The 18,168-nt window shown below is 64.4% G+C and overlaps 3 protein-coding genes across 4 annotated transcripts; 1 reads left to right on the forward strand and 2 right to left on the reverse strand.

The window, feature by feature from the left end:
* Positions 1-1,145: 1,145 nt before the first annotated feature.
* ENGASE (endo-beta-N-acetylglucosaminidase) lies at positions 1,146-5,479 on the reverse strand (the record flags this gene model as incomplete). The annotated part of the gene is made up of 14 exons (XM_082293986.1): positions 1,146-1,550; positions 1,662-1,776; positions 1,868-1,970; positions 2,070-2,224; positions 2,441-2,613; positions 2,715-2,823; positions 3,044-3,147; positions 3,466-3,631; positions 3,777-3,925; positions 4,051-4,208; positions 4,298-4,446; positions 4,752-4,953; positions 5,063-5,139; positions 5,361-5,479. The coding sequence occupies 14 exons, from the start codon at positions 5,477-5,479 to the stop codon at positions 1,146-1,148; spliced, it is 2,184 nt and encodes a 727-aa protein (XP_082150112.1).
* Positions 5,480-6,546: 1,067 nt separating this feature from the next.
* C1QTNF1 (C1q and TNF related 1) lies at positions 6,547-11,522 on the reverse strand. Of its 2 annotated transcripts, XM_082293990.1 has the most exons (6): positions 11,388-11,522; positions 8,955-9,005; positions 8,871-8,904; positions 8,477-8,627; positions 8,218-8,360; positions 6,547-7,876 (listed from the first exon to the last, which is right to left on the reverse strand). In XM_082293990.1, exons 4-6 carry the CDS (start codon positions 8,611-8,613, stop codon positions 7,326-7,328), a joined length of 831 nt encoding a protein of 276 aa, XP_082150116.1. In that variant the 5' UTR covers positions 8,614-8,627; positions 8,871-8,904; positions 8,955-9,005; positions 11,388-11,522; the 3' UTR covers positions 6,547-7,325. The 2 variants fall into 2 exon arrangements, with proteins under 2 accessions (XP_082150116.1, XP_082150115.1); XM_082293989.1 differs by having other exon boundaries at positions 8,871-9,005.
* A 679-nt stretch (positions 11,523-12,201) lies between these two features.
* On the forward strand, positions 12,202-17,630 carry CANT1 (calcium activated nucleotidase 1). The gene is made up of 4 exons (XM_082293853.1): positions 12,202-12,306; positions 13,821-14,460; positions 14,702-14,905; positions 15,320-17,630. The coding sequence occupies exons 2-4, from the start codon at positions 13,842-13,844 to the stop codon at positions 15,688-15,690; spliced, it is 1,194 nt and encodes a 397-aa protein (XP_082149979.1). The 5' UTR covers positions 12,202-12,306; positions 13,821-13,841; the 3' UTR covers positions 15,691-17,630.
* Positions 17,631-18,168: the final 538 nt, after the last annotated feature.

The following is an 18,168-nucleotide window of genomic DNA, read 5'->3' on the forward strand; positions in this document are numbered from 1 at the left end:
CCCTTTTCTATTCCCAGTGTACATAGCCCCGGCCCCCGCCCCCCTGTACAAAGCTCCGTCCATCGCTGTACTGGCTTCTCCCTTACAGCACCCCTGCGCCGCCCCGGCGTGCGGGCTGGCGCCGGCCCGTCCTGTATGCTTAAAAGTGTGACCATTCTAATAAACAGTACTATTATTATTATTACTATTATTATTATTACAAGGATTATTATTATTATTATTGAAATTATTAATAAAGATTTCTTTCTTCAACCAGGGCGAGTCAGGTTTTGACTGGTTGCGCTGCAGGGGCGCGGGGCCGTGGCTGCTACAGTGGATCTGGCCATGCTGGGCAGGGGGCCACAGCCTGTGGGCAAGTGGGGGACCCTTGGGGCTCCCAGCCTCGCCATGGTGAGGGAGCAGGGTGCTGCATGAGGAGCCCTCTCCTGGCTGGGCCAAGCCCTTCATTCTTCAAGCCATCAGGTAATATGTTCCTGAGCACCTTCCCCGCCTCAGGAGCAGCAGCTCCACTGCTGACATTGGTGTCCCTGGCAGAGCTTGCATTGTTTGGGGACAGGGCTTGGGACCCCACTGCAGGAGCACTTGCCTGCTCCTGCCTGCTAATTGCTTGCTCACCAGACTGTGAGAAAATAATTGCTGCTATAAATTTTCTCTCCTCCTCACAAGATGCTCAGGGGAGGCAGCGCAGGCTGGTGGCACTGGGCTGGGTCCACGTTAATGAGCACAGCGGCCACCCATGCTGGGCTGCTCCTCGGGGCTGCTGCAGAGCCCGTGCTGGCAGCTCCCCACCAGGCTGAGCTCTGAGGGGAGGGGGTGTGGCTGGGCATCTTGGGATCTTAGGGCAAGTATCCCCAGCCTGTGGGCAGACAGCTTGAGGCAGTGAGAGCTACAGGAGCTGGTGGGGTTCTCAGGGCAGGTACCCCAGTCTGGGGCCACACATGTTGGGGGTCCCTGCCAGCCACTTGCAGGGTCCTGGCCAGCACCCAGTGGGCCCCCAAAGTGAGGGCTGAGCACAACCACAGGGGTGGGAGAAGAGGGACTCACCAGCCCAGGGTGATGAAAGGCAGCCTCCATCCTCTGTGTCCCCCGCCCAGAGCCCACCCACCACACGGAGGAGACATGGCACAAGCTGCACCACAGTTGCTTTAATGCCCATCTGAGCTGGAGCCGCTGCCTGGCGCAGAATAGACCAGCACGAGGCGGCCCCAGCGGTCAGGGTCCACAGGCAGCTCATCCTGCAGTATTGGCTCCACCAGCAGCTCCAGCCGGCAGGACTCTCCAGGCGCTGGGCGCAGCACCGACAGCCCCACAGCACGGAACAGGCAGCCCTGGGCCAGCCCCAGCAGCTGCGGCGCTGTCTGGCCCAGGCGGCACTGGGCACCCTGGCTCAGGACACGGAACCATCTGGCACGGCCGGGCGGGAAGGACCAGCGCAGGGTGAGGCTGAGCGAGAGCTGCTTGGGCTCAGGGCCCTCCTGCCACCAGAGCTGCGAGGCCAGCACGTTGTGCACCTGCGCTGGGGAGGCTGCCATGCTGGCCATGTCCAGCACCTGTGAGGGAACCACAGGACTGGTCAGGGTCAGGGCAGGCACCCACCCACCTTCCCAGCACAAGGGTGGCACCAGGGCAGGTGTTTCCACCCAGCAGTGGCAGGCACTCACCCGGACCTCCCCGAGGAGGCAGGTGAAAGACGTCTCCTCCAGGCTGGGCTGCTGGCGGGACACAATCACAGAGAGGTCTCGTAGGCTGCAGTCCTGCAGCTCCAGCTCATAGCACCTGAGAGGGAAGAGGCAGAGCAGGAATGGTGCCAGGGAGCCCTGGCATCCCATGCCTGCCTGTGGACGCACGATGCAGGCAGGGCACTCACCGGCTGGTCCAGCCATGGGAGCCACGGTGGCAGGCGGCGAGCAGCTTGGCGAGGCCGGGTGGTGGTGCCGGCAGGAACCGGGGGTAGTGCCGGCCGTTGGGCTCTGCCAGAGGGACCCAGGTCAGGGGGCGAGGGACTGAGCTGGTCCCACAGTCCACAGCAGGTGCTCACTGCAGAGAGCACAGGGGGACAGGGTCCTCACCGGGCAGGGAGGCGGGGTTGCCCTCAAGGCAGATCCCTGAGTCCCAGGTGGTGACCTCCAGTGCCACTGTGAAGTCATCAGGCTGTGGCCCCTCCAGCTTGTAGAGCAGGGTCAGGAAGAGCTTGGGGGGGGCCGGCATCTGCAAAGAGAAGAGGCTGATGACCCCAAATCCACCCAGAAAGAGACAGAGACAGAGAGAGAGACAAAGAGAACGTGCATTGGGTTAGGTGTGCCGGGCAGTGTGGGCAGAGCCTGGGCATGCACGCCACAAGGCCCCAGGGCCACACAGCTTGGGCCATGCAGGCCATGTCATGCCGACATGGTGCCAGCCCAGTGCCGAGGAGGGGGCAAAGGGCTTCGCCCCAACTCACCGGACAGCCACGCGCTCCTCACCGGGGGGGATGGTCCCCTGCAGCTGCAGGGAGCTGCCCCCGCACCAGGCATCCTGCAGGCAGCAGCTGGTGCTCAGCCTGCCCTGGAGTTCTGGGTACAGTGGCTGGATGTCCTGCGCGCTCAGGTCATACCAGGGCCCAGACTCTTCATCCTACAGCACAGGGAGAGCTGAGCTGGGGGAGGCGAGAGCAGGGACACCCCTGCTCAGCCCAGCCCAGTCCAACCAGAGCAGAGTTGTCACTCTGCACCCACCTTCCCATCCAGGAACGTGCTGGTGCCCATGCCCAGGCTGAAGGAGGTGGTGAGGGGTAGTGTGCAAATGCTGTGCGTGGGCAGGTATTCAGCCAGCGAGCCCCAGAACCTGAAGGCAAAGGTGGGCATCAGGGCAGAGAGCTGTGTTACGGTTGCTGCCCTGCACGGCCTCAGGTATCGCCTCGGCTGGGGCAGAATGGGGCCAGCTGGCTCCTGGCCAGCAGCCATGGTGTCCTGACAGCCAGCGTCCCGGCAGCTGTGTACCACCACCCCAGGGCACTCCTAGCCCCGTTCCTCCCCCAACACCCGCCCTGCTGAGCTGCCCTCACCTGTTCTCATTCTGCAGGAAGTTTTCCTTCCCCAGGTGCTCATAGACCCAGCCAGGAGCGAAGATGGCTGCGGAGAGGCCATACTGCCGGATCAGGCGCAGGGACTGCAGAAATGAGTGGTGAGCAGCGTGGGCCAGGCCATGTAGTCACCTTGCCACCTGTCCTGTCCCTGCTCCCCCCAGGTTCCACTGGCCCCGTGGTGGGGCAGGACACCACAGGGATGTGCTGCACCATCTCCCTCTCCAGGGATGGCAGCACTGGGATCCTCCAGCTCCCTCTTCATGCACAGCCAGCAGCTCTGGGATCCCTCACTCCTCACCAGTTCATCCCCAGGTTAGCAGCCCAGGGCCATCAGTGGGAGCTCAGAGCCCTGTACCGGGGAGGTCCAGGGTCACACTCTGGCCCAGCCTTGTCACACCCACCTTGTCAGTGTCAAAGCCACCACCAATCACATCCCCACGGGCAAAGACATCAACGCCAACATAGATGTCATTTTGGCGTGGCCCGGCAAGTTGTTGCGTGCGCTGCAGCTGCTCCTCCTTCCAGTTGTAGTTGGTGAACAGCCCATCACAGGCATCAAAGAACATCCTGGGGACAATGGTCAGAGTGGCAGGGTAGACACTGTGGCCGCACATGACTTTACCAAGGGCCAGGCAGGTTGTGCCTGACCGCTGCCATGCTGAGTTCGGGGTGGGCTCATGCCCCCTGCTCGGGACAGTTTTGCCAGCCTCACCTATTCTCATTGTTCAGCTCATTCTGCCACTTCAGAGTGCCATCCTTCAGGACGCTGTCATACCAGATCACCAGTCCTCCTGGCACGGCGCTGTGCACCTGTGCCGTCAGGTCCCGCAGGAAGAGCGGCAGGTTCCCCACTGCTGCCGCCTGTCAGGAGAGAGCAGGCATAGGTGGGTGAGGGCACAGGGTGGGGGGCTCCCCATGGGAACAGCACGAAGGCAGGGAGGTGGGCAGGGAGAGGCAGGGAGGTGAGCAGGGCCCCCATGACTCACGCTCAGCGTGTTCTCTATGTTGACCAGCCAGCCATCGAAGCGGTAGTGCTGGGCAATGCGGGCCAGCTGCTCGGCCACGGCGCCGTAGGCCTCCTCCCCACCGGCCAGGAACGCCTCGCACAGCTTCTCCCCATCTGTCCACTCCGTGATGAATGTGCCTGGGGAGGCAGTGAGGACAGCGTCAGCCGCACGTCCTGGTGAATCCACCTCACTCCTGGGGCTGGCCCAGGCTCAGCCCTGCCCTCACCCAGCACAGGGACACCGTTCCGGTGTGCTGCATTGGTCCAGACCACGGGCGGGATGGTGACAGTGTGGTGGCTGAAGTAGACAAAGATGTCGATGTAGCGCCAGTGGTAGAAGACATAGGGGTTGCGTGTGGCCGAGCCCTGGATGAACCTGCAGAGAGGGAAGAGGGTTGGGCAGTGCAGGAAGGATGCCAAGGGATGCTGTGGGGCTGGGTAGGAGCCTGACTCACAGCCGGGAGCTGGGCAGAGCTGTGGCACTGAGCCACCTCTGAACATCCCAACCCAAGCAAGGTTCCCCAAGCACTGGTGCCAAGAGCCAAACACCCCATCCCTGCTCACCTGCGGCGGAGCCGGCAGGAGACGTGTCAGGCAGAAACAGAAGTGCCTTGGGGTTTGAGACATTGAGCTCCTCTGTCACACCTCCCTTCCTAGCTCCTTGTCACACCTAGCACGTACCTGTCCTCCAAGTAGCCGCCACGCATGTCATGGCACACCAGTGTCCGGGGCCTCCTGCTGTGGAGTGGGGGCTGGCGCTTGGCCAGAGGCACGGCTGACACGTTGAACTCGTCGTTGCTGTTGGGCTGCCAGGCCAGCAGCTCCTCCAGTCCGGACAAGAAGAAGCTGATGGGCTCCGTCGTCTTCGTGTCGAAGTACCTTGCTGGGAACGATGGGGAGACAGGACAGGGTCAGCCGTGAGCACTGCCGTGCAGCTCGGTACCGCGCCGACACTGTGCCCATCCCGGCGGGCCCTCCTCACGGTGCCTCACCTGGCAGGGGCTGCGGGCGGTCGCTGATGGTGTCGTGCAGGACAGTGGTTCCCTGGATGTCCGCCGCCGGCTGGAAGCTGCCCCGGGAGGTGGGTGAGGGCCGGGCTGGGCCAGCACCGCGGCCAGCGCCAACCGGGCCCTGCCAGCCCCGGCACCGGTCCCCATCACGGTCCCGGTCCCGATCCCCATCACGGTCCCGGTCCCGATCCCCATCCCGGTCCTGGTGCCGGTCCCCGTCCCCGTCCCCATCCCGATCCCGGACACGATCGCGGCCTCGGCCCCGGTCGCCGCCATCCACCTCCGCCGCCGCCGCCCGGCCCGCTCCGCCTCCGCCTCCGCCGGCTCCTCCGCCCCGGCCCCGGCCTCGGTTCCCGTCCTCCTCCCGCGCCGCGCGGGCCCCTCCGGCGCCTCCGCCATGGCGCTGCCGCCGCCGCCGCCGCCGCTGCCGCACTGACGGCGCCGCCGCCGCCGCCGGGCCCGGCTCTCCCGGGGGCGCGGCCCCGGAGCTCCGCCCGCCCCAGCCCCGCACCGCCCCCGGCCCCGCCCGCGCCCGTGCCCCGGGGTGGGACGTGTCCTGGGACGGGCCGCGTGTGGTGGGATAAGGACGTGCGTGCTGGGATGGGAGATGTGTCCCGAGATGGGCTGAGTGTCCTGGGACAGGGCCACGTATCTTGGGATGGATTTTGTGTCCATGGATGGAACATGTGCCCTGCAAAGGGCTGCATGTCCCGGGAAGAAACTACAGGCCTCTGAATGGATTGTGTGTCCTGGGGTAGAACATGTGTCCCAGAATGGGAATCCGTGTGCTGAGATGCAACCTGTGTCTATACCAGGCCCTGCTGTGCAGTCTGGGCTGGAGATGGTACCTGGGCCCAGGGGCCAGTGTGGCCAAGGAGCTTTGCCCATGCCATCGGACAGGGCTAGGGCCCTGGGCTGATGCCCCCACCCCACAGGCACAGCAGTGAATGGCCTGACCAGCCTCAGTTGGCCCCCACCATCCACCCTCTCCCCACATGTGGGGCCAGGGCTCTATTTAAGGTCATCTTCAGTCCCCCCAGCCTGTTCCCCTCCCTCCTGTGCTTGGGGTGCTGGTTTCCAGCTGCAGCCCTGCTCAGCCCAGCCATGGACCCACCAATCCAGACCCTGACACCCAGCTTCATCCCAGACCTATCTCCTCTCTGAGGATGTGCCAGATAACCTGTACTCCTGACAACCCTGCCACCCTTCCCAGCCTGTCCTGTTCCCAGACTGACAGTTCTGTCACTGCACTCAGCTCCTGGCCCTTGGGGCACAGCTGGCCCCTGCAGTGCTTGGCACAGGTCTCCCGGCTCTCCAGGGACAGTTTGTTCTTCCCTCTCCACCCCAGCTCAGCATCACCATGCCAGCCCACAGCTCTCGGGGAGCCCCTGCACCCCTGGAGCAGAAGCCTGCCCTGAGTCCCTCCACACAGACAAAGCAAGAGGACACTGAGGGTGTGAGCAAGGCTAGAGACATGGGGTGTTTAATGTGGCACGAGCTGAATGGGGGGGTCAGCATGCTGACCCACACTACTGCTGCATCTACAAACATGCAAACATGAGGCCTGGCCAGCAGATAACCTAATGGAAGAGGAAGTGGCTGAGGCTGAAGGCCCCCCGCCCAGGGCTGCTGGTGGGGGAGCGAGCCCTTCCTGAGCAGAGGCTGCGGCGAGCAGTGACGGGATCTGCAGAGGGAAGTGACGCTGTTCACTCCCCGCCGGGGTACCCAGCCCCCCACTGCAACACCTGCACTGCGGAAGGAAAGAGGGCCCGTAGTGGTTTGTTGCCTTTCCTGATGGTGCTGAGCACCTTCTGCCCATTCCCGCCGGGGAGCACGGCCTGGTGCGAGGAGGAACATGGTGCAAGTGTCTGCCCGTCGTCACACCGGGGCACCAGCAGTCACACCAGGTTCCGCTGGTGCCAGCTCAGCCAGTGCCATGACAGGCTGTGCCTGGCAAACCCAGCTCTGGAGTGGGGAGAGGGGCTGAGCCCCCTGCCCACCCCAGGTGAGCAGCTGCTGCCTGTTCACTAATGTGGCAGGGGCTTAAAATTGCTCCAACTCTTCCAGGTGTGTCTGGTTGGCCTTGAGGCGCTGGAGTGAGGGAATTCACACACTGGTGCAGCTGCTGGGGGTAATGGCACTAGGGTGACTAACAGCATAATGGGCGTGGCACTCCTGGGATGAGAGGGACAGGGGCTCCTTGGCCACCTGGCCTGGCACATGAGGAGCGGGAGGGGCCTGGTGCTCAGGGGTCCCCACTGTACTTGATGAGGTGGCCGCTGAAGGTGATGTAAGTGTCGTACTCATCGCTGAAGACAGCGTTCTCACGCTCGCCCTTGTAGAGCCGCACCCAGACCTCATCCTGCTCCTTCAGCTCCAACATGACGCTCTGGCTCTGCATGATGCTACGGTCGCTCACCTGGGCGTAGAGGATCACCACCTCCGCCCCGTTGCGCATGATGTGCAGGTATGTCTCCTTCTGGTTCCAGGTGTGCACATTGAGGCTGAAGTAGTAGATCCCGGGGATGTAGCAGTAAAACTTGCCCGTGAACATGTTGAAGTGGTCGTAGAGGTTGACAAACTCCGTGTCGAAGATGAGGGTCTGGTAGTAGTCGTTACTGTGCAGGGGTTTCTTGCGGCCCACGGAGAAGGCGGCGTAGTGGCTCTTGCAGCGCTCCCCGGGGGCGCCCATGCTGCCCTTCTGTCCCTTGGGCCCTGCATGGCCCCTGCTCCCGGCCACCCCTGTCTTGCCGAACTTGCCCTGCATGCCACGCTCACCGCGGTCCCCCTTCTCTCCTGGGCAGAGCAGGAGGGAGAGTTGGGCTGTCAGGCAGGCGCCAGGACTGAACCCAGTGCCCTGAAAGCCCCTTCCCCAGAGACGGATGGGGGGAGCAGAGACCCACCAGTCCTGCGCCTGCCCCTCCCCAGGCTCTGATGCTGCTGCCCAGAGGCCACCAGAGCAGGGGCTGTTCACACCCCAGTGTGGCTCCTGCCCTCTGTCTGTGCAGGGCATGGGACCACTGGCACCACCCCAGTTTCTCACTCCCAGTCTGTGCAAGAGCTGGCACTGTGAGCCAGCACAGCACTGGACTTGGGGCAATGCCGACAACACAGCGTAGGGTCCTGCCAGCCCTCACCTTTCAGGATGGTCATGTTGATCTGAGGCAAGGGCTGGTACTGGGGGTAGAAGCGCTTTTCGGGTGGGGGGCAGCAGCGAACACAGCGGGGCTGTGGGGGCAGCTCCTCCTGGGCACCATCAGCCTTCTGCTCCTGTGTGGCCCTGGCAAGGCAGAAAGCAAAGCACAACAGGGAGCTATGGTGGGGCGGGGGCCCTCTGCGGTGTCAGGGCTGCCCTGGCCCCTGCTGCAGAGCACCCTGGCTCTGGGGTCCCCTCACCTGGCAGCTTGGTGCTGGGATGGGGCCTCATTGGGGTCTGTCCACCATCGCTGGTCAGGGATGGAGCTGGTCTGGCTCCCCACAGGGCAGGGCAGCAGGAAGATGAGCAGGACACCATGCACCCACAGCCCCTCCATGCCTTGGCAGTGCCCTGTGAGGTGCCAGGGACAGCTGAGGGGGACAGGCATGCGGAGATGCCCAGCCCAGCCATGCCCCAAGCTTTCCTGGGACACTGCATAGCCCCAGGCTTCCAGCTGGGCTGTGAGACACAGTGTCACCCCAGTGAGCACCTCGGGAGACCCACGTTGGGGCAGTTAGGGGGCTCTGGGCTCACCAACATGAGGCTGCAGCCTTGCAGCCCCTGAACCCTGGCACATACAGCAGAGGAGATTACCTTGGGAGCTGAGAGTGGAGCAGAGCAGCAGCCTCTGACCAGCCAAGTCCTGGACCAAGCGCTGCTGCTCCTGCTCAGCCTGACTTCAGCTGCCTCCCATGGATGCCCAAGAGCAGCAATTTAGGGTGTCAGCACCTGAAAAATTACAGACAGCTCTAGATGCCATGGGGCAAATATCAGGGTGCAGCCCTGCCTGTGTGTGGGACCCCAGCTGGGCCCAGAGAGGGTGTCTGCACCCCACTCCTGCGAGGGGCTCCAGTGCCCTGGGGGCTGCCAGCCCAGGGGTTTGCAAGGGGACAAGACCCTCTCCTCCAGAAAAAGGAATGTGGGCTGGCAGCCCTACCTGGGAGCTGGCTGCCACAGGGAGAAACCTTTCTGAGAGCCTACATCCTGTATGGGGCCAAAACCAATATTTGCAGTGGTGGTGGGACTGTGGCCCAGCCCGGGCACTTTGTGGCCCCTCCCCACATTATCAAAACCGTATCTGCTGGAGACGTGGGGCCGGGCACGCAGCACCTTACCCTTTGGCCCCGAGACACCAGGACAGCCTTGGCCAAACAGGGGTGTAGCACTGCCCAGCGCTGGGCATCCCGTGGCAGCAGGGTCAGAGGTGGTGCTGGGTCACGGAGCCTGCCGGGATGGGGATGGCTGCTACGCAGGCTCCTGTCCCAGCCAGGTGCCTCCCTGGGTCAGGATATGGGTGTGGCATTTGCTGTTCTCCCCTCCCAAACACCTCCCATGGCACCGCCTGGCTCTGCCAGCATGCCAGAGCACCGGTCCCAAGGCGCAAAGGGCCCTCACAGCCCTGTCCTGTGTTCTGCAGCTGAGACAGGCCATTAATGATTTTGAGGCAGAATCCTGTTGTTTTGGTGAACGCCTGCTCTCAGAGCCCCGGGGTCCCCAGTCAGTGATGGGTGGCTGTCACCGTTGTCCCCAGGTGTGGGGTCTGGGGACCGTTGCAGCGGGTGCGGAGGGCGTTTGAGGCCGGGGCGGATGCCTGGATTATGAGTCACTGGAGCTGGGAGGAGGCGGAGGGATCGGGAAAGGCTCCAAAGGGCTTTTCCTGCTGCTCAAACCCTCTGCCAAGGGCCTGGCCTTCATACACTTCCGGGTGCCTCTGTCTCTCCATCTCTCACCCCGTTGTTTCGTGCTGCCAGGTGTGGAGGGAGGCAGGGGAGAAGCGGATCCATGGATAGAGACATGGAGGAGGCCAGCCAGGGGCTTGTGAGCAGCTGTCACCCAGGGGAGCCTTGGCCCTGGTTCTGCTCACCCTGTCTGGCCTCCGGCTGCACCAGACGCACAGCACTGGACATGGCACGGGCCAGCCGGGGGTTTGGGAAGCCTGTGGCGTTCCCTCAGCTCTGGGACCATCAAACCAGGCTTTCCTCTGGGACATGGAGCAGGCTTGGCCCTGGGGAAAACAGAGTGTCACAGGGAACTGCTCTAGGAGGAGAAACCCTTCACCAGGAAGTTCCCATGGTGGAAGGCAGTGCTTCCCAGGCTGCTGGGAGCAGAGGCGAGTGTGCGGTGGGTGCAGGGTGCTGTCAGCAGCACACGGGGTTCGCTGGGCCCCCGGCGTGTCCCCCCTGCACCCCTCGGGTGTGCTGGGCGGGAGGTGCCCGCCTGCGCACAGGCACACACGGCCCTGCCGAAGGACACGGGTTTTCCATCGCGGTTGGATGCTCTCCAGGAGCAGTCAGAGATTTAAACTCAGTGGCTGCAGAAGCCTTGGGACTGCAATCGAAACATCCTGAAATACATTCCAGATGGAGATAAAGGCTAGGATGAAACGGAACAAGCCCTAGGGGAGGGATGAGGGGCTTGGGGCAGTGTGGAGGCAGCAGGACCTGCCTTCCCAGCTCACCCTCTCCCTTCAGGATGGTGGATACCAACTTCCCTGCACCACAACCACTGGGGTCCTGCTGGTGGGCCAGGTCCCCCAGTTTCTGCTGCAGATGCTGGAATGGTTGCAGAGACCTTTTTTTTTCCCTGGAGCAGGGCAGACCCGGCAGGCAGCAGAGCAGGGGCTGCATGGGGCAGATGTGGGGAAGGACCATGGGGTAGTTGCAGCCCTCCAGCTCCTGTAGCACCAGCAAGATGTTGTGCTGGGGACCCCAACGGCCACTGTGACCCCCACAGAGATGCCGAAGGTGGCCCAGCATAGGCCTGATGTGCTCGTAGCGATGGGTTTTTTGGGAACGCAGGTGGGGCAGGGCTGGGGGGGATCTGTGTCCTCCCAGAGCCGCCGTGGGTCGGGCTGTGCCCTCAGACTACTGTGAGGCTCAGCCGTGAGGTCCCCACTGCTCCTTCGCAGGCAGGGCAAGGGCCTCACTCGACTGGGGGGGCACAGGGACCGGTCCGCCTCGCTGATCGTGAGCCAGGACACCGAGCCCCTGGCGAGGCGGAGCCGCCTCCCGGTGCCTGGGCACCGCGCCCGCAGAACGGCGCACAGCGCGCTGCAGCTCCGGGCCGGATGGTCAGGGCTGCGGCGCCCTCCCAAAGCTGCCCCCCACCTACCTCTGGGGCAGGGCCTCTCCCTCCGCGGCGCTGCCTTTGCTGCCCTAGAGCATCGCCCGGGTCAGCGCGGAGCCTGCCCACGGCCGCTCGCTGCCTCCCGCTCCGGAGCCGCCTCTCCTCGCTCGGCCCGGGCGGAAATACACTTTTTAGAAGCGCAGGAGGCAGCGAGGCGCGGGACGAGGCTCGCAGCCCTCCCCCGCCAGATGTGCGCCCGCGGCCGCCTTAACTATGTGCGCTCCCGGAGCGGCCGCCTCAGCCGTTTGTGCTGCGGGGCCGCGGACGGGCAGCGGAGGCGGCACGTGCCAGCGGCTCCGCAGAGCCGGTGCGGGGCCCGGGATCCCGGAGGGTGCAGCGGGCCCCGGCACAGGACCTTGCCCCATGCTGGCAGCGCCGAGGCCGTTCCCAGCCCCGAGGGCACCACGGCCAGCACAGCCCCACCGGGCTCCAGCCTTTGACAGCCGGACACGCACACGGGTCCGAAGGCCCGGGACTAGGTCTACCCTGCTGTCCCACCCCGAGCGGCGGCGGGACATAGGGGGCAACCAGGACAAGGACAGAATGTGTTGCGGGCTGGGGCAGGGCAGCACTGGGGTCATGCCTGCCGGGTAACCGGGCTGTGCCCACCCCGCAGAGCCGGCTCGGCCCCCACACTGCCCCCGCCGCTGGGCTCCGGCCGCCCGAGCGCGACGCCCGGCTCCGGCGGGCCCTGCTCAGCGCGGACCACAGCTCCCGGCAGACCCCGCGGCGCAGCGGGAAGGGCGGTGGCGTGCGGTGACGCGCGGGTTCTCCTGGGATTTGTAGTTTCTGCGGCAGACGTGGAGGTCTGGCCGCTCGCAGGCGCGGCGGCGGCGCGCGGGGCCGCCGGGAGCTGTAGGCGGCGGCGGCGGCGGCGGCTGCGCGCGGGGGAGGCGGCGCCGCGGTGAGCGGGGACACGGGCGGGGGGCGCCGGGCCGGGCCGGTGGGCGGGGGTCTCCACCGGGCGGGGGCACCGCGGACCTCGAGCACGCTGCCCGGGCCGCAGCGGCGGGGTCCTGGGGGCCGTGCCCCGCGCGGAGGTCCCGGGGGCGCGGAGGACCTCAGGGCCCCGCTCAGTCGGGCGATGTCCCGGCTGCCCGACAGCTCGCCCGGGGAAGGGGCGCGGGGGTCCTCGAGGGGAGCGTCCCGTGTCCATGTCCGGGGGTGTTGGAGGGTCCCTGTGTCCGTGCCCGGGGGTGTTGGAGGGTCCCCGTGTCCGTGCCCGGGTGTGTCCGTGACCGTGCTCCGACGTTTTGAGGGTTCCCCGTGCTCAGAGCGGGCGCTGGGGTCCCTACAAACGCGGTGGGGGTCAGTGCACCGAGAGGGGTCCCCGGGGCTCTGCCGAGGGCCACGCTCCGGGATCCCGACAGGGCAAGAAGCACTCCCGTCCCCCCGATCCGTGGGCTCCGTGCCTGTGCCCCGCTGGAGCTCCCCTGTCCGGGGCCGGCCCCCCACGCTCAATGCCGCCTCTGTTTGCCACTCGGGCTGCTGAAAGGCACATTGAGACCCTGCGGGATGGGCCCTTTGTAGAAAGCCGTGAGATGGCAGCTGGGGATCTCTGCCCCGGGCTGCATGGCACGGGGTGAGCACGGGTCCAGTCCCGGGTGGCTGCTGGCCGCCCGGAGTGCCCGTCTGCGGGAGCCCGGGTCGCTGCCACGTCCTCTGTGCTGCAGGGAGGGAGGTGGCAGCGAGGGGCATTGCCGGCACCCCGGGCCCATGGGTGGGCACAGCCCAGGGTGGGCTCACGATGCTCACATACGTGGAGGACACGCTGTGAGCCTGGGCAGGGATGAGGGGCTCCTGTGTCTGTAAGGCTGGGCAGGTCAGGGTGTGTGTCCCTTGGACGTGGGCACTGCTCTTCCTGCTCAGGTGTGGGCATCCTGCTTGGGCGGAGCTGCCACGTGTCTCCCAGTGTCCCTGTGTGCCTGGGGACGAGCTCATGCCTCATTAGTGGGGTCGGTTCCTGGGGCTGTGGGAGCTGGGCCAGGCTGCCCAGACACTCTGGAGGGAGTAAGAGTCATCCTTGCCACCCGAGGGGAACCCACTTCCTCCCAGGACTCTGTGGGGACGTGCCCCAGGACACTGTGACACGGGGCTCACCTTGAGCCAGATGCCTCAGCTTGCTGCCTGAGCTGCAGTGACCATGGGACAGGTAGAGGTGCTGGGCAGGTCATGCAATCCTGCCAATATGCTGGGGCTCCTGGTCAGGGGGTGCAGAGGGAGCCAGGTGAGAGGAGCTGAGAGTGATTCCAGCAGCAAACAGCCCCTGGGCATGCTGGCTCTTACCTGCATGAGGTGGGAGCACCTTCTGCTGCAGGAGAGGGGATGGGGCCCCTCGTGGCTGTGTTCTGCTGTCCCTCGAGCTCAGTCAGCACCAAATCCAGCTCTTTGACCTTCTCTCTCCCCTCTTGCCACCAGGTTCTCCTCGCCCCCACTCTGATGCCAGTCCCGCCCTGCCATGAGTCTATGAGCCCCCTCCGGATCAGCGTGGGTGGTCTGCCCGTCCTCGCGTCCATGACCAAGGGTGCTGACCCCCGCTTCCGACTGCGCTGGAAGGCCATCGTGCTGTCCTCAGCCTGCGTGGGGTTTGTGCTGCTGCTCTTCTGCCTGCACCGTTCCTCCCCAGCACGGCATGGCCCCCCCAGCCCTCGCACCTGGCAGCTCGGCCTGCAGGCAGGGGACCGCTACAATGACACCTACCCGCTGTCCCCGCCCCAGAGGAACCCTGAGGGCGTGCGCTACCGCATCGGCGTCATTGCAGACCTGGACACGCAGTCCCGGGGCTCCCAGGAGCACACCTGGTTCAGTTACCTGAAGAAGGGCTACCTGGTGCTGTCAGATAGTGGGGACAGAGTGACAGTGGAGTGGGACAAGGATGAGAGCATGCTGCAGTCCCACCTGGCTGAGAAGGGCCGGGGCATGGAGCTCTCAGAGCTGGTGGTTTTCAATGGGAAGCTGTACGCGGTGGACGACCGGACAGGTGTGGTCTACCAGATCGAGGGCAACAAGGTGGTGCCCTGGGTGATCCTCCCGGATGGGGATGGTACTGTGGGGAAAGGTGAGCTCCCATCCTGCCCTGTGGAGCCCTTGGCTCTTTTCAGCTTGCTGGGGTGGGGTGCCCCTTTCCTGTGACCTCTGAGCCTGGCCAAGACAGGGCAATTCCTGCCAAGGGACCAGCTGGCTGCAAGGGGGACACTGTGCTCAGCACCAGGCTCTGGGGTGTAGGGTTTGGGGTATGTGGGACAGTCTGATGACCACGTGCTGAGTGAGCCCCCCTCATGCCATTCTTTCCACCACAGGCTTCAAGGCAGAGTGGCTGGCAGTGAAGGACGAGCACCTGTATGTGGGAGGACTGGGCAAGGAGTGGACCACCACAACAGGGGAGGTGGTGAACGAGAACCCCCAGTGGGTGAAGGTCATTGGCTACAAGGGTGACGTGAGCCACGAGAACTGGGTGACAAACTACAACGCGCTGCGGGCTGCAGCAGGGATCCGGCCCCCAGGTATAGAGCAGGGCAACCTCCTGCCACCCCATATCCCACACCAGAGCTGTAGTCACCTCCTCAAGGATACTGGCACTGGGTGAGATTTGAAGGCTGCTGGAGGCCAGAGATCTCCCCTTGTCCTGGTCATTTTCCTCTGCTGCCTGTGCCAGGAGCAGCTGAAGGGTGGCTCAGCCGGCATTGGGCCTGGCAGCCGGGCTCCCAGGCAGAGTGGGGTGTGCTGGATGCCCCTGCCTGGCTCTGGGAGGAATTGGGAGGCTGCTGCCAGGCAGTGGGGCAGGAGAAGGCAGAAGAGTTCATAGGGGATGCCTGTGCAGGGCTGTGGGGTGTTTTGGAGGGCAAGGGAGAGCGTCCCGCCCCAGCATGGCTGGTGCCCCTGTGGCCTGTGTGGTCACACTCCACTTCCTGCCGCAGGGTACCTGATCCACGAGTCGGCCTCCTGGAGCGACACGCTGCAGCGCTGGTTCTTCCTGCCGCGCCGCGCCAGCCACGAGCGCTACAGCGAGAAGGCGGATGAGCAGCGAGGCACCAACCTGCTGCTGAGTTCCACCCAGGACTTTGGGGATGTGACAGTGGGGCGTGTGGGCGAAGTGGTTCCCACCCACGGCTTCTCCTCCTTCAAGTTCATCCCGGACACGGATGACCAGATCATCGTGGCGCTAAAATCAGAAGAGGACAATGGCAAGATCTCCAGCTACATCATGGCCTTCACACTGGACGGGCGCTTCCTCCTGCCCGAGACCAGGATTGGAAGTGTGAAGTACGAGGGCATTGAGTTTATTTAACAGACAGCTGGACCGAGTGGAGGCGTGCGGGAGGCTGAGGGGTGTGGGCAGGCTGTGCTAGCCTGCTCCCAGCCCGGGGTCCGTGAGGGATGTCAGGCAGCGCTCCCAGCTCTGTCCTTGGCCCTGGGCTCTTCTGTAAAGTGTTGGCTGAGCTGCAGCAGGTGTGGTGCAAGTGTTTCGGCAGTGGCACCTGGTGGCAAGGGACCGCCACCACAGGGTGCTCCCACCCCGGGGACAGTGTCCACATCCTGGAGTGCTGGTGCCCAGGCCGGCCCCGCTGCAGCCCTTAGCGCCCAGCCCTGAATTGCGACAGAACCATCTGCGGTGGCTCTGGTGATGTCTGCGCTCTGGGTTTGCAGCTGAGCCCCAGCGCTACCGCTCTGCCTTGTGTGCCACGAGGCTCCCTGGGTAGAGGGGGAGGGTGTGCAGCCAGAGTGGGTCAGACTTGGGGGATTTCATCAGGCTTTTTCTCCAGAAGCTGGTTTTCCTTCCCTTTTCCCTTAAGGTGGGTGAGGTAATTGCTGGCATGACACTCCTGTTTCAGAGAAAAGTCTCCCATGGGAGGGGACAGTGTCTGTGTCCCTGTGCTCCTGTGACTGCAGGGGATGCGGTGGTTCCCTCACTGCTGTGGTTCCAGCACAGTGGCTGTGCCTATGGGGCAGGGGGAGCAACTGTGGGTGATGGGGCCACCAGCTGTGGCCAGATGTAATGTGGGCCCATCCCAGTGCTATTCCCAGGCCGCACCCACGGAGGTGTGTGTGTGCTGGCCCTGTGTCTTCTCCAAGCCCTGGCTGCACATGGCTCTGGCCCCAGAAATGCCTCCAGCCCCGGAACTGTAGCTCTGGGAAGAGCTGAGCCCCATACAGGAACCGCTGGGAGCTGGCAGCAGTGCAGCTGTGCTGTCCAAGGGCTGCCGTGCTCGGTGCAGGAGCAGAGCCAGGAGCCAGTTGTGCTTCCCAGAGCCGGCAGCAGCTGAGAAGCATTGACAGCAGCCCAGGGCTTTGGCCAGGGAGCCCTCCGCATGCTCGCCAGCATGTTGTGAAATCGCAGCTGCAGCCTGTGGCCCCCAGGAGGAACTTGCATGGTTTCAGGAGCCGGAAGTGTCAAAGGGGCATCTGCTGGCCCCAGGACCCTCCTGACCCCTCTGACGAGGGGGCTGCAGCTCCTGGCCTGCCCGCGCTCCCTGGCTCAGCCCTGCCCTGGCCCAGGTCATAGGGCAGCATATCCTCACACCAGGACCAGTGTTTGGCTCTGTAGTGTCCCCAGTTTGGTCCCCTTTAACACTGTCCCTGGGGCAGGTCTGCCAGCAAGTAGGGCTTCAGAGAGCTGGGCCTGGCCACCGTGGTTTGGGGGGTCCTTGTGCCCCCTGTATCCCTCTGTCATGCCCTGGCACTGCTGTGCTGTGCCATGCTCAGGGAGGGAGAGGGCCTGTTGGTGCAGCAGTTAGGCTGTGGTTTGGTGGAAGGATCCACAGAGTGGCTGGGGCCCTCCCATGAACCCAGCCAGGCTGCTCCCCCCATCCCTGTTTACAGTGTCAGCACCTCCGTGAGCCATGCAGAACGCGAACGAGGCCAGACATGTGTTTTCATTTAGCCCAGACAATGACTCGGCCTGGGCTGCGAGCGGATGCGCTTGTCTCTAGACGTGGACCTGTCCCCAGTGCTGCGGGGACAGCGACCTGGCTTTGGCCCCTGCACGTGGCCTCGGGATCGTGCAGCACCTGGCCCAGGGCACCCAGGATGCATTTGCAGCCCACACTGGGTGCCAGCTGGCCACAGTCCATGACAGCCACTCAACCATCGCTTGGCAGTCTCTCCTGGCCTCACTCACCCTCCTAGCCCAGCGCTGGCAGCTCCACAGCACCTGTTACGGCCCCAGGGCTGTGCCAGTGGCTGTCCCTGCTACCTGGTCCCTTCTTGTCCTCTGGGCTGAAGCATCCCTGGGCCCCTGCTCTCAGCACTGCGCTGCCCTCAGAGCAGCAGCACCACTGCTTCAGGCAGCTGGACCAGCAGGGATCCTGTTGCTGTTGAGCCACACAGTGGAGTTGGTGACCTGGAGCCCCATCTCCAGGTGTCATCCAGTATCCCAGCGCTGTCAGTGCTGTCACCTCCCACGTGTTCCCTGCAGGCTCAGCCAGGGTTTGGGCCAGGTCCAGCTGCCCAGTTTTGCTGTTTCTCGTCCTGGAGGCCGAGCATCTCTATTCCTTCCCTCTACTGTGAGTATCTGTGGCAGAGCTGTGGCAAGAGGCTGGCTCAGGAGCAGCTTCTGTGACCATGGTGGTGGCTGTCCCTGCCAACACATGCCCATGACAACTGGGCCAGCTGCGCCTGAAAGCTGTGTCCCTGCCCATTCCACTGGGACAAAGGCATTGCTGGGGAGGTGGAGCACACTCAGCAGCCATCCAGGCACAGAGTACGGGTACAGTGACAGCAGCAGCATCTCGGCACCTCCACGATGACACAGTGTGTGGGTTTTGAC

This window comes from Coloeus monedula (genome assembly GCF_965178545.1).
Source record: "Coloeus monedula genome assembly, chromosome: 19".
Taxonomy (NCBI): Eukaryota; Metazoa; Chordata; class Aves; order Passeriformes; family Corvidae; genus Coloeus; species Coloeus monedula.

What these genes read in the sequence shown, in the direction of transcription:
- C1QTNF1 (XM_082293990.1), bottom strand. Translation starts at nt 8,613, where the DNA reads ATGGAGGGGCTGTGGGTGCATGGTGTCCTGCTCATCTTCCTGCTGCCC. An exon ending in TCCCAGCACCAAGCTGCCAG is followed by an intron (nt 8,361 to 8,476) that starts GTGAGGGGACCC and finishes CTGCCTTGCCAG; the next exon opens with GGCCACACAGGAGCAGAAGG. An exon ending in CAACATGACCATCCTGAAAG is followed by an intron (nt 7,877 to 8,217) that starts GTGAGGGCTGGC and finishes TGCTCTGCCCAG; the next exon opens with GAGAGAAGGGGGACCGCGGT.
- CANT1 (XM_082293853.1), top strand. Translation starts at nt 13,842, where the DNA reads ATGCCAGTCCCGCCCTGCCATGAGTCTATGAGCCCCCTCCGGATCAGC. An exon ending in GGATGGTACTGTGGGGAAAG is followed by an intron (nt 14,461 to 14,701) that starts GTGAGCTCCCAT and finishes TTTCCACCACAG; the next exon opens with GCTTCAAGGCAGAGTGGCTG. An exon ending in AGCAGGGATCCGGCCCCCAG is followed by an intron (nt 14,906 to 15,319) that starts GTATAGAGCAGG and finishes TTCCTGCCGCAG; the next exon opens with GGTACCTGATCCACGAGTCG.